At 35.4% G+C, this 13,845-nt stretch overlaps 1 protein-coding gene across 5 annotated transcripts in view; it reads left to right on the top strand.

The window, feature by feature from the left end:
• The first annotated feature begins 1,292 nt into the window (after nt 1-1,292).
• The window catches only part of LOC149068234 (uncharacterized), a 39,658-nt gene continuing 27,105 nt past the window's right edge, over nt 1,293-13,845 (top strand). For 2 of the 5 annotated variants that reach the window (XM_089251475.1, XM_089251478.1), the window contains exons 1-2: nt 1,293-1,587; nt 3,229-3,307. Coding sequence is in view for 4 of the 5 variants with exons in the window: in XM_089251478.1 (XP_089107604.1) it covers nt 1,513-1,587; nt 3,229-3,307 (154 nt within the window). In the remaining variant the exon portion in view is untranslated. Of the gene's footprint in view, nt 1,588-3,228; nt 3,308-9,396; nt 9,561-9,819; nt 13,060-13,845 lie in introns of those variants that run through there. The other 3 variants (XM_089251474.1, XM_089251479.1, XM_089251477.1) reach the window with 3 other exon arrangements.

Here is a 13,845-nt window from a genome sequence, read left to right on the forward strand (position 1 = left end):
ACCTAAGGCGCTTAAAGAAAAGGCGATACTTCTTGGAGCTTGAATCTTAGTCATTACTTCATAGAATTCAGTGGTCTGTCCACAATAGGTTCACTTCAAAAGGCGCCTTAGTCAGTGCTCTTGGTGACCCTTCAGAACAGAATGGGTTTTCGTGAACGCCATATCCTCATACCTATGAAAGGTATTTCTAGGAGCTCTACCGAGAACGACCGATAGCAAGAGGAAAAAGTTACAGCTAGAAGCGGGCAAGAGAGATTCTGCCCTTTAATAAAGGTGGGGAACAGAGGCTGATCTGAACATGCTTCCAGATGAAGAGCTTGAGAGCAATTGTCAAAAATGGTAATGAAAACCTCTTTTTTTCCGTCTTCTCTTAAGGATTAGCACAAACCCAATCACTGTGAAACTGCAAGAGGCGCAATGAAGGTAGCAAATAAAAAAGTCAATATTTTTCAAGTTTTTCTAAAGATCAAGTCATTTAGAAAAATAGGAGCCAATGTAAGCAAAATTTTGATTGGAGGAGCAATCGCTCCCTCTGCTCCCCTCCTGGCTACGCCACTGGCCCCCTTATGCCCCCCCCCCAGCGTACAGTGTCTGATTCCACCTAGGCTGACCATATTTCTTCGAGAGAAATACAGGACATTGGGAATTCAAATACGGGAAAATATGGGACATCGCCAATTATCGCCAAAAACGACGCCAAAACCAAAGTTGCCAAACATTGTTGAAATTGCGGAAAATCACAATGGCGGGAAATGATGCATTACTGCAAATCGCGGTAGATTAAAATGCATTCCACGAAAAAAAAAAAAAAAAAAAAGTTCACCAAGGCAAATGTGGGAAATTAATATTCTCATATATAGTTGTAATTATCATAAAATAATTTATGAGTTGAAAAATAATGTTAATCTCTGACTTCAATAAAGAATAAAAATTTTAGTAGGCTTCATGTAAAATACGGGAAAAACAGGGACACTTTTGCCAAAAAGTCGGGATGGTCAAAAAAACAGAAAATACTGGGACTGTCCCGGGAAATACGGGACGTATGGTCACCCTGATTACACAAATATGTGATTGGGGGGGCAGAGATGACGAAATTTTGCTGTCAGGTAGGGGAAAGGGGTCAAAGTTTTTCTGACTTCTTGCTAACCGGGGGGGGGGGTCGAGAATGGCTCAAAAATTGCTGACGTAATACTTGAACGGCCCCTTTGGAAAAACTCGCTTGTGGTAGTTCCTGGGTGTGGAGGAAGTGTAAGAACCGCGGTTCTTTTTTCAATAAACGTCACTCACTCGCTCTTTGAAAAAGAGCCGCTCTTCTAGACGGTTCATGAGCGGATCGCCCATCTCTACAGGCAAAAGCAAAACAATTGCCGATATCAGCATGTAAACAATGGGGGAAGACTTCCATCTCGAGTATTTTTTTCCCGTTGTTTTCATATTATTTCATTAGTATAGCTGCCCATCTGCACATGCGCAAATGGCGATATCGTGCTCTGCCTATAATTGCACCAACCGATGGGGAAAACTAAAGGAGAGATGGGAAATAAACTTCAGTTTCATAAGCAAGTGCACGTGGTTTTATATCAAAAGGTGCATTGACTTTTATACAGTCGAATCCCGTTATAGCGAACTCCAAGAGACCGGAGAAACCACTTCGTTAAATTGAAATTTCGTTATAAAGGAATTCCATGTTTTTGTATTGTTCTTATGTGAACTTATCTGAAGGATTAGCAAAATGTTCGTTAAAACGAGAATTTCGCTATAACGGGATTCGACTACTACAATTTGTAAAACTAAACGCATGTAGTTTTCATTTCACGTTCAAATTCCGCTTAATGAGCATAATTCGAAATAAATTAATTTCACGTGAATTTTTAGCTTTATAAATATTTTTTGAAATCTTGTAGAAATTGCTTATTACTATTTGGGTTATAATTTGTATGACAGGAAAATTTACATGCATGTTTTAATGGAGCATATTTTGTATGTCCTAAACAAAATAGTGACTTAAAAGAACTAAAATTATGGCATGTAAAATATCAAAGAAACAAAAAGGACCTAAACTTTTTCTATTCCTGGTAAAAATAATTTTGGGAAAATAATGCGAGAATGAGGAGTAAGTAAAACTCAGTTAATACTATTTACGTCATCAGATTTGCTAAATATGGAAAGCGAAATATGCTAAATAATAAATGTGTCATCAGTGTTATAATTACGTTGATAATATGTAATTATATTATCAATGTATTGTAATTATCAGACAATTATCATAGTTTGGCTACTGTTACGAACAATGATTGATTCTATTGTTTTCTTGAAACCTGGTGATGAATACACTTTTTTTATTTTTAAATAAAAGGTTGCCTCTTCGAAGGTTTGCATTGTAACTAAGTAATTATCTGATAGCATGAATGAATGAATGCCAAAACTTTGCCACTGGACTTATCCCGTTGCCGAGATCTCTTCTAGCCATTATTGATAGCAAGCATGTATACGTGCTCTTGTGAATTGTGATTTTAATATTTCAAATTATGCTCTGCGGACCTGTTTGTAAGTTGTTTATTGGGGAAAAACTTGATTGTGTACATTGTAGTATATATAATGTTGGAAAAAAATATTAATTTTTTTTATTTAAAATATTTTTTCCCTTTTAATTTTTATTTCATTTCTTGCATTGTAAGTTCTTTTTGAGCAGTTAATTCGTGGAAATATTCACTGCTACGAATTTTCAATGTGGAAGCCTTCACCAAAATGCAAAACATAATATTTTAGAAATGTATGTTTTTTTATAAACAAAATAGTTCCTCTTTAGTTTTTAAAAAAGGTATTTTTCTTGTACGGAAGTATGTATTCATTTTTATAAAAAAAAAAATTCAGATGTATAATGGCCGAAAATGAAAAAAAATGGAATGTATAGGTCTCGTATTTGGAATTGACCCATTGCATTAACAAGTTCAGGGAATGTTTTGCCTGCTTCGCTCCAAAAGGGTGTGATGCGGTCACGTAGGGACAGCTCGCAAAGTCCTCATTCCACTTTCCTTATAGCTAAGTGTTGTGGATGGAAAATTTTCAAGGATCTAGAAACTGACATCAATTATGTTGTTGCTCTTTTAAATATGCATGTATCCCAGTCAGGGGAAGGTCATTGCAGCCAATAGCCCTGCATAATTCCATCGAAAATGTAAGTATGTATCACTGTTATAGTAATTTTGAACTTTCTCTCTCATTTAGATGCAACTAATTCCAACTGAAACTGATAATATCGACCAATCAACGCATTTATTGTTCACAAAGAAAGCTTTCAACAGAGGTAAGTCTTCTCAGGTTTTTCCAGGCAATGGGTATGGTGTGCTGCTACTACAGTGCCACAAAAGTTCACACTTGTTTAGATTATATAGTATATCAAAACTACAAATTGCAAAACCACAAATTAATTACCGCTTAATAAGGTGAACATGTTCTTTAATTTCAAAATAATAGAATCTGACTTACACATTATAAACTCCATAATTACAAAAATAGCATGTAAACAATCAACGTTTGAGTTCTGATAGGGAGTTTAACTTGAATGGTATATCTGTCAAAGAGTAACGCAAGTGTTCTAAGGCTGCACTATACTGCAGTGACTGAGAGGTATGGAAGTGTGCAACAGAGACTGGTGATGAAAACATATTGTTTTGTTACACTCCACACATACTCGAGAAGCGAGGAAGAAGCTATTCAACGAGGTGCGCGACTTGAACACACCTGTCTGTTTTCACCTCAATCTGTAAATTTTTCACGCAGCAGCTGCTATAAAACCTAGAAACATTCACGGAGATCTTGTTTCTCAATATGTGTTTGCTGCTCACAATGACGATAAATTTACGAGATTAGCTTTGGAATATTCTCTGGATAGACAAAGCACATTTTCGCTTGGATGATGCAGTCAGTACTCACAACTGCTGAATTTGGGAACCAGAAAATCTGCACGCTATCTTAGAGGTTCCGTTGCATTCACTAAAAGTGACAGTATGGTGTGGATTTACTGCAGCATTTATTCTCTGTCCCTACTTCTACGAGGAGTTACGTTCTACAGGTCCAATGACATATTCGATCACTGGGAAGCGATATGCATTGCTGTTGCAGAAAGAAATCATTCCAATTCTGCAAGCACGTCACTGCTTTGCAGACACAATCTTTATGCTAAACGGAGCTCCTCCCTCCACACACTGCAGTGTGTGTTAAGAATGTTTTTAAAATACACAGAAGAGCTTGTCATCAGCCGGCACTTCCCTAATCTATGGCTTTCCCGATCCCCAGACCTTGATCTATATGATTTTTGGCTTTGGGGGCATTTTAAATGTCTAGTAAGTTGTGACAATCCAAGAACTTTACCTGACCTTAAAGGCAGCATTTCACGGCGCGTGTTTAACATTTCCCCCACACACACTCTTCAGTCACATGCCATCTTGTGATTTCACATGGTATCTGAAAATGATGGCCATCATCTGGAACATGTTTTTTTGCAGTAAGAATTGTAAGTGTTTAACAATTGTTAAAATTATTAAAGTTTGCCTAAATGTCTAATTTATTAATAAAACGCCCTCTGGTGGCAACATGTGCAACTAATCCCCCCCCCCAAAAACAAATTCCCATCACTTCATGAAGTCTACAAAATTTCACAATTTTCTGATGACTGGTTTTGCCTGTAGGCTACGTTACAATATGGTCCTTTAATTATGGATGCCCTGTATTTAAATGGATATTACTTTAAGTTTTAAATACAGTGACCTCTTTCACTTATACAGCCTCTCATTTATACATTTCCTCAGTTCATGGGCGGAGATGCGGGGGAGGCATCCCCCCCCCCCCAGCATCAAAGGTGGAGTCGACTGATCTAATGTATGTGTATGTATGAATTGACATCATCGTGCCCCCCCCCCCCCAGACTTCCAAGTCTATCTCCGCCTATGCTTCAGTTATAAGACAATTTTCTGTGCTCCCAGCCTATGGGATAGGAAAATAATGCTCATTTCTTTTTCATATTTTACAACTTAATTTGTGATATACCTCTCAGTTATGAGCCGCAAAAAGTTCAGATTTTTTCCCCTAAAAAGGATTTTTCAAAGGGTTTAAACAGATTTTCATTGAAGAAGCTTTGATTTTGTTCAAGAGTGTATTCCCTTCTTTCCTTGGTTTATTCCCTTCTTTCATTTGTTTATGGTTGACTGGCCATCAATCAAAATGGGTTCCCTATGTTCTTTTCCTCCTGAACAACTCTCATAGTCAGATTCTAGTGCCAATTATCACCTCGTTCAATGTGGCTTATTAGTATGAATTGACCAGACTCCTTTGCAGGTGCTAGGGATTTTAACTGAAAGGATTAATCAAATTCACATGACAGAATGGTGATAGGGTTAAGAACTTGCAATCAATAGCAAATGTTTTAGAAAAATGACATTTTTGGCAAGAGATTGCATTTCATGTTTGACTACTTATTCCAGTTTGTAGTAGCTTTGATTGTGAAAGAAATTGCTATATTTTCAATACCTGAAATGAGTAAATGAAAACAGTTATTGGTTCTACTCAAAATGAATAAATGGAAGTTTGATAAAACTAAGTTAGGAGAACTAAAAAACACTGCGTCTGAAATGTACATAACAACGTGGAAGAGATCACACATTTTGGAGGATAATTCAAAGGAATCTGCAAGTTTCAGAAGGGCTAAAATTTCTTCATAACTTTTACAACCAACTTCCAGTCATATAAATCCAGGGCCACATTCGTGTCAAGCCTTGCCCAATAGTCATTCGCAGATATTTGCCTTTCCTTTGATACAAAGAAGCAGCATAGGCTGGCTACACACTGGCCCAGCTTATCCCAATATTCTTTGGTGAATATTTGCCAAGAACAGAACTGGTTTCTCTAGAACACTCTCATTGTTGTGACTAGAGATTTGAAAATGGATGTAAAAATTGGAAAATAATTTAGGATGTTCATTTTTCTTATAAATAATGAAATATTTTTTACTAATTTTGTTTATATTGTAAATTATAAATCAGTTTCATTTCCTAATATTTAAAACAAAGAAATTTTTGGCATCACCTCATAAGGAAAACTTTTAGTTTGAGAATGTTCTCAGAATATTCTCTCAGTCACGTGATGAGAGGTTTTAAAAGTTTGGTTATGAATATTTTAGAAACCTCTAGATTCAAACCTTAAAAAATTATTTCAAAATTAGATAAATTTTCAAAAATAAGTTAAAAACAAAAACGTAAACCAAAGTTGATTGACAAAGGAAGCTATTCTTATATAGTCACCTTCATTCGAAGATACAGAACTGTTATTTTCTTCAATGCGCACACACACTTAAATTCTGTATCACTCGCATTTCTTTGCAAGTTATGCAATTCAGCCTCATGGTGGTTTAATTTTCTTGCTTTCAAACTTTAATGTTGTAGGCTACAAACTTTAGTATTCCCATCTCCTTGATGGGAAAAGCGACGAGGACATAGAATATTCTTATCAAAAATGATGAGATTTATTCTCAAGTTATTTACAGAGGATTTATTATAATACATGTTATTATATATATTCTTGAGAATACTCTATGGAAGGACTTGTGTAACTGGAGAATATTCTCATCAAGGAGAATATTCAAGTCTGGAAGGACTATTATTAATAACTTAAGTTATTGATAATATTTAAGTTTCTATAATATTCCCCAGTAATTTATAAAATTATATTATTCTCCTTCCAGAGAATATTCTCAAGGATATTATATATATATCTATATTAAAAATAACAAGAGAATATTCCCATCAAGAACTTATAAGAATATTCTCAAGTTAATTATAATAGAAATTCCTAGATGAGAATATTCTCCTAAAGATTATTCTTGAGAATTTTACATCTCTAGTTGTGACTATTGGCATTCTTTGACCAATGTGTGGCTAGACTAATTGGAAGAGCAGGAAAGAAGGTGGCACTTTTGACTTGGGTTAGAAGCTGGAAGGTATTGGTTGTTCTGTTAGACCAGCCTTCCAATATCTTTGAGCCTCCAATATTTGACAATCTTTGCCAATGGTGGAGCGGCCATACTACTTGGCCATAACCAACATTGGAACATATTGGGCCAGCCTTGACTGGCCAATGTGGTCCTGGCATTAATCAAAAAGGTGGCTCTCTCCAGGATAGGTGGCAACAGAAACAATATCAGATTTTCAGTTGCGTTATATGATTTTGATGAAAAAATAGTCTTATGTTCAGAGAATGAAACCAGTATACATATATTAAAATTTAATGTACTTTCCTCTGTCAATTTTCATGTAATAGATATTTTTTGAATGCATTTTTCTTAATTTTCACTTACGTTCTTAATTATTCGTCTTTTTTTTCTTGTTCCCTTGCACCAACGTATAAGTGAGAGACTACTGTATAATGAATTAAATGTTCTTAAGTGACCCACTATAGTGGTGTATTTACCTTAATGTATGATATGTTTGATACTTTCAGTTGAAAATGGTGCTGTGTTTTCTATATATAACATTCGGAGAAAAAGTTATAATCTCAGCTTAAGTTAGCGTTCAATAGAAAAAAACCAACTTCTTTTGACTAAATTTGTCTGAACCAATGAAACTGAATTTTTTGTACTCACAGTTCTGCGATAAAGCACCTAAAACTAATACTGTTTTGTCGACACATTTATATTCATTATACCGCCCAGGGGTGGGAACTCTGCGCCAATTGCGCCGCACTGCGCCAAAACTAATATCTTGCGCCATCCTGCTCCAATAGCGTATTTTCGCATTTTTCTGCGCCAAATAGCGAATTTTGCTTCAGTATGCCCGGAATTTCGGAGAGGACGCCAAAAAAATTTTGTTCCTGCTAGCCACGAAACGTTTCTTTACGAGAGAGAAGAGCGTGTTTTATTCCACTATACTTAAACTATCGGCCCCTGATCGGGCTTTCCATCGCGAAACCCCGATATTGTCCGTGATCATGGAACTGAAGATGGTTTGCAATGCCTTTCAGCTTTAAAGTGCAAATTCGAGTGTTTCCGTTTAAAAAAAAAAGTCGTCACTGGAAGCAGCAGAAATTACTGTAGTCGATTGTCATTGTGTTAAATCCCGATGTTTCGTGAAAAAAATTTTCATTCCGGGAGTAAAAAGCGCATGTCCGCCGAATTACGGATGTTAGTTTAGAAACTTTGCCGAATAACGAGCGTTAAATAGTCAATCTCGCCAAATAGCGAGTGTCAGATCGCCAATCTCGCCAGATAATGAGTGCTGAATCGCCAAACATCGAGTTGATTGTTCCGAAATTCTCTCCCATTTTGCAACAATTTCTTTCCAAGTATAAAAAAATTAAAAACTTATAAAATTTTTTTAGCTCATTTGAAGTGCTGCTGTTCAAGGCAGCAAATAGTGCCCACAGTAAGCAAAAATCATCTTAAATAGACGGGTGCAAAAAATTTTATGATAGCCGCTCTTTCAAACAAGGTGTCAAAAGCCTAAAACACAAAAATCAAGCTGACGAAAAGATGTTTGATAACAAAAGACAGTGCAGTTTATTTTGAAAAGGGTTGAGGGTTAACGAAAATATTCTTGTTAATTTCACTGTTCCAATTTATAAATATCTGCTCCGAATCTCATATTTGCTGCTCCGAATCTCATATTTGCTGCTCCAAATCCCGAATTTGCTGCTCCAAAACTGCTCCAAATCCTGAATTTTGCTGCTCCAAAGCTGCTCCGAAATGGACTTAGTCACTTCCCACCCCTGTACCGCCTCTTTATCATTCACTTTGATGATTTGAATTAAAAATAAGAAAGGCATGTGCGTGCTGATTAAGGATTTTATAACAAGCAAGCTAATTTACAAAGATTTTCTTCATTTAGAGAGAGATAGCTTTTTCTCAGCCCAAGATATCAAGGAAACATTTATTTTCTGGATATTATGCTGAGGTGAACTTCGAAAGAAAATCCTGGATATCGTGGGCTGGGAAAAAGCCATCTATCTCTCTCTAAACCATCCCACCTGGGGCCCATTTCCTAAAGTTGAGAGGCTACTAATGTCTCTATTTCAGTGCCTCACGCCACAGTGCACGAAATAAGGAAGGCAGGGTCGTGTCTTCAGTGGTGTAGATGGTAGCATGCTCGCCCAGCATGCAAGAGGACCTGGTTCGAGTCCCGGCGGTGACAAGATGACTTTTCTTTCAGTGTTCACCTCAGCGTAATATCCAGAAAATAGATGTTTCCTTGTTTTCTTCATTTACTTTCTCAAAAAATTTGGCTCCTTGAAAGAAATGCTTTTTACTTCTAGGAAAAATATATCCATGCTGAAATATTGTGCCTTTGTAAAAATTCTCCAAATTTTTTCATCAATGTGTAAAAGTTTACATTCTCTATATTCAAGCAGGTTTTACCCCTGGCAAAAATATAGCAAAAGCTCTCTTTGTCGGTATGGATTTAAAGCAGAATCTTCAGGATTACAAGCAACTGGGAAACTCAGGGAAATTAAAAATATTTCTTGAAAAGATGGAACTATGCAAATATTTGATAAAATTCAGGGAGAAAGTCTGAAAAGGGGGAAAAAAATGAAGCATAATAAACTACTCTGAATGTTAGTATTCAGTTCTTTTATTTTTTTATTTATTTTTTATATGATTGCTATTTTTATATATGTATCTGTTATATAAGAATTTTTTTTTTTAATTTAATGAATGATTGACACACACATCGCCATATACAGTAGATCCTTGCACCATTAAAAATGAAAATCTAATCAATCACCCAAAAACTAAAATATTGATAAATTTATCAGTTATTTTCCCATTAACAGGTACTTGGAAAACATCATTGGACAAGTCAATTTTTCTTCAAGGCAATACATAGAATGCATAAAGAAAGTGAATCACCAGCACAGTTTCTTGATTGAGGATGAACTGCTTTCAGAATATAGAAGTAGAATCTTCCATCATCTTTCAGATTACCTTGTAATTTCATGTCACAATATTTTAATATGGATGACTTTTCTTCAGTGCCAAACATTTCTATCCTTAACAATACAATGGCATATAAGGAACTGCATAATGGAAGTGTTATAATATGCAGTTTCAACATGGTTATACGTAATCACATTCACAATGGGGAGAATACATATGAATGTGGTATCGGAAACAGATTTCACTCTCAACTTAATTGAAACAACATAACATTACTCATTCTGCAGAAGAACAATCGAATGTGGTGTTTGCATTTCTATTTACACACTCCCATTCCTTCTGATGAAAAACCACATCAACTAGATTTGTGCATTTCTTCAGGTATGTCACTGATGGATTCACCTAGAAAGTTACGTTGTGGAGAAATGCCATACGACTGTGATGTTTGTGGTAAAAGGTTTTTGTTTCCCTCTGTGCTAAATATGCACAAAAATGTCCACACTGGTGAAAAACCATATGAGTGCGGTGTGTGTCATAGAACTTTCTCGCATTCCTCTAATCTAAGTATGCACAAAAGGATCCATACTGGGGTAAAACCATATGAGTGTGATGCTTGTGGTTCAATGTTTATAACTAACTCTGAGTTGAAAAAACACAAAAAGGTCCACACTGGAGAAAAACCACATGAATGTGACATTTGTTGTAAAAGGTTTTTAGACAGATCTACTTTAAAAAAACATAAAAGAATCCATACTGGAGAAAACCCATATGAATGTGATGTTTGTTGTAAAAGGTTTTCAAACAGCTCTAATTTGATAACACACAGGAGGATCCACACTGGAGAAAAACCATACAAATGTGATATTTGTTTTAAAAAGTTTTCAATGAACTCTGTCTTGGCAAGACATAAAAGGATCCACACTGGAGAAAAACCATATGAATGTGATGTTTGTTGCAAAACATTTACGGACAAGTCTATCATGAAAACACATAAAATAATCCACACTGGCGAGAAACAACATGAGTGCAATGTCTGTCATAAAAGCTTTTGGCTATTGTCTTCCTTAAATAAACACAAAAGTATCCACATTGAAGAAAACCGATATGAATGTAATATTTGTAGTAAAATATATTCAACCAAAGCTTACTTGGGTAAACACAAAAAAGTCCACACTGGGGAAAAACCATTTAAATGTGATATCTGTCTTGAGAGGTTTACTGAAAACTATATCTTAGCAAAACACAAAAGGATCCACACTGGAGAGAAACCGTATGAATGTGATATTTGTTGTAAAAAGTTTTCCACATGCTTTAGCTTGAATACACATAGAAGAACACACACTGAAGAGAAACAATATGAATGTGGTGTCTGTCATAAAAGGTTTTCACTATTCTCTTACTTGAGTAAACACAAAAGGATCCACAATATAGACAATCAATATGAATGCAATGTTTGTGGTAAAATATATTCAACCAAGTCTTACTTGGATAAGCACAAAAAGATCCACACTGGAGATAAACCGTATGAATGTGATATTTGTTTAAAAAAATTTACTGATAGTTCTATCTTGACAAGACATAAAAAGATCCACTCTGAAGGAAAACAGTGCTAGTTTGAGGAAAAATATTCTCCGAAATCTCTTCACATTTAAGATGAAAGAATTTTTTTCATTTTGGAGAAAATTCATATGAGTATGTAGTGAAACTTTTTCTATAATTTCAACTTGATAGTAGCAAAAAGGTCATAACGAAGAAACATTCAAGTGTGATGTTTGCGTTGATGATTTTTTGAAATCTCTTAATAAACACTCCTAAAGCGCAATTTGCATTGTTCTGCAGTAAGCCCTCCTCAGCATTTATCTGCCGAAATATTCTGCAGTATAAATTCCCCCGCTAGGCAGTCATGTGGGCATCGCACTGGACTCATAACAGGGATCCAGGTTAGAACATTGTTGACACAGTGGTGATTGGCTGAAGTTCGGTTTTCTGCAGTTCCCAATTTCAAATGATGGTTGCGAGCCAGTATCTCATTTTAAAAAGTGTGTGCAAAGGGAGCAGCTGACCTAAAACAGGAACATAACGTAAAGATACAAAAAATTACCATCTTCATTTTGAAATATGGAGGGCAGATGACAGCACCAACAGGAACACTAAACAAGCATGTGATTCAGACAACATAACTATGTTAGGGACACTTATTCCAGTGTGCAGCCAATTTGTTAGAAATTCTGTAGAACAATATGTACATAGTGCATGTATAGTTAGTAGTAGTATAAATTCCCATAGTAGTGTTTTTTACAGCTTCCTTAAAATTCTTCCAGGTTATTCTGCAGTAGCACTGATTGTTCTGCAACATACGTCACAGATTTCTGCATATTCTGCTTTGGAGATAAACACAAAAGTGTTCCCTTTAGAGGAACACATTTGTGTTGAAAAGTTTTTGCATCCCTCTTGGTTAAATATAGGGAAGGTCATGGGGGAGGGGCTGGCAGGTCCCCAGCCCTGGGGCCCGAGAGTCAAGAGGGCCTGTAGGATGAACTTTTCTATTTTATTTCCTTTCAGATATGTTCCATTGGAGAAAACAGGACATTTTAACATCAATCGTATCAATTTGTATGCGTTTCAGCATTAACTAAGTATTTCCATTCTTTTTATTGCAAATTTTTTTTAACAATACATATGTACAAATTACCTGAAAAAATAATGGGAAGGAAGAAAAAAATAATTTACAAGGCACAGCTCTTGGAGTTCTCCGAGGAAGGAAGAAAAGACATTGTGATTATCATTCAACGCGAAGGCTGCTGACAACAGCAGGCCTTAAACTTAAGGAAGCAACACCCTCTCATGATTTCATGCGGGAGACTTCATAACCTGTTTGGAATTCGGAACTTTGGGCCATGATATAATGCGCATGTGCATTTGGTGACATCACAACCCAACATCATTTATTTCATTAGTACATCAGTTAGGGCTCACTTTCATAAATTTTTTTCATTCATTTTCTTTTTTTTTGTTCATTTGGTCAATTTTTCTTGTATTTATAGTGTTTATTATTTTTTTTATATATTTAATGTTTTAACTTTATTTTTCCATTTTTTAAATATTTTTTAGGTTTAGTATTTATATTTTTAGATATTTTTTCTATGTCAAGTGTAATATTCCTAGATTAAGTATATTTTACTGTAATTATATATTTCCTGTGTCATCATTTTATTATATTAAGTGTATTTTTCTGTAATTATTTTTCTTATATTAAGTGTATTTTTCTGTAATTATTTTTCTTATATTGAATGTATTTTCCTGTAATTGTATTTTTTTGTATCAATATTGCATAATCAATAGTTGTAATTTTCTTATTCTCAAAGATTTTATGGCTCTTTCTCTTGCTAAACACTACTTATGTCTTTCGTCACTCAAAATGCCCTTTTCAGCTCCAGAGCCCTCTGTGAAGAAAACTTGTTCTGTCTGCTAGAAGAATTTTTCAACTGGTTTGTATTTGAGTAAACACATTAAACTATCCCGCCCTTCAGCTGTTGGAGAAATTGACAATGAAAACTTTGCTGACTTGTGACTTTGGTACAGTCGGGTGAAATAAAAAAGCTGTTTTGTTTTTTAAAGGCACGAGGTACCACACATGCTGTATTGGACGCAGAGGATTTCATGCTTATTATAATAAATGAGAGACAGCTGGAGATTTTTTAAAAATTTGCATCAGATTGTGTAACCATAGGCAGCATGGGATAAACGAATATGGTTACCAATTTACAACGCTCATGGACCTAGACGATTTGCGCCAAGGCTTTCAATGTGCTTTTATGGTATCAAACAGCATTAAAAAAAATTTCCCCACATTATAGAATGAAAGCTGGTACAGACAGACATGGCAGACAATTTTTGCAATGCTTGGATTGTGTAAATAGACA

Source organism: Pholcus phalangioides, unplaced genomic scaffold (genome assembly GCF_987345545.1).
Source record: "Pholcus phalangioides strain wild (caught in Gottingen) unplaced genomic scaffold, Ppha-v1.0 ptg000027l_1, whole genome shotgun sequence".
NCBI classification, from domain to species: Eukaryota; Metazoa; Arthropoda; class Arachnida; order Araneae; family Pholcidae; genus Pholcus; species Pholcus phalangioides.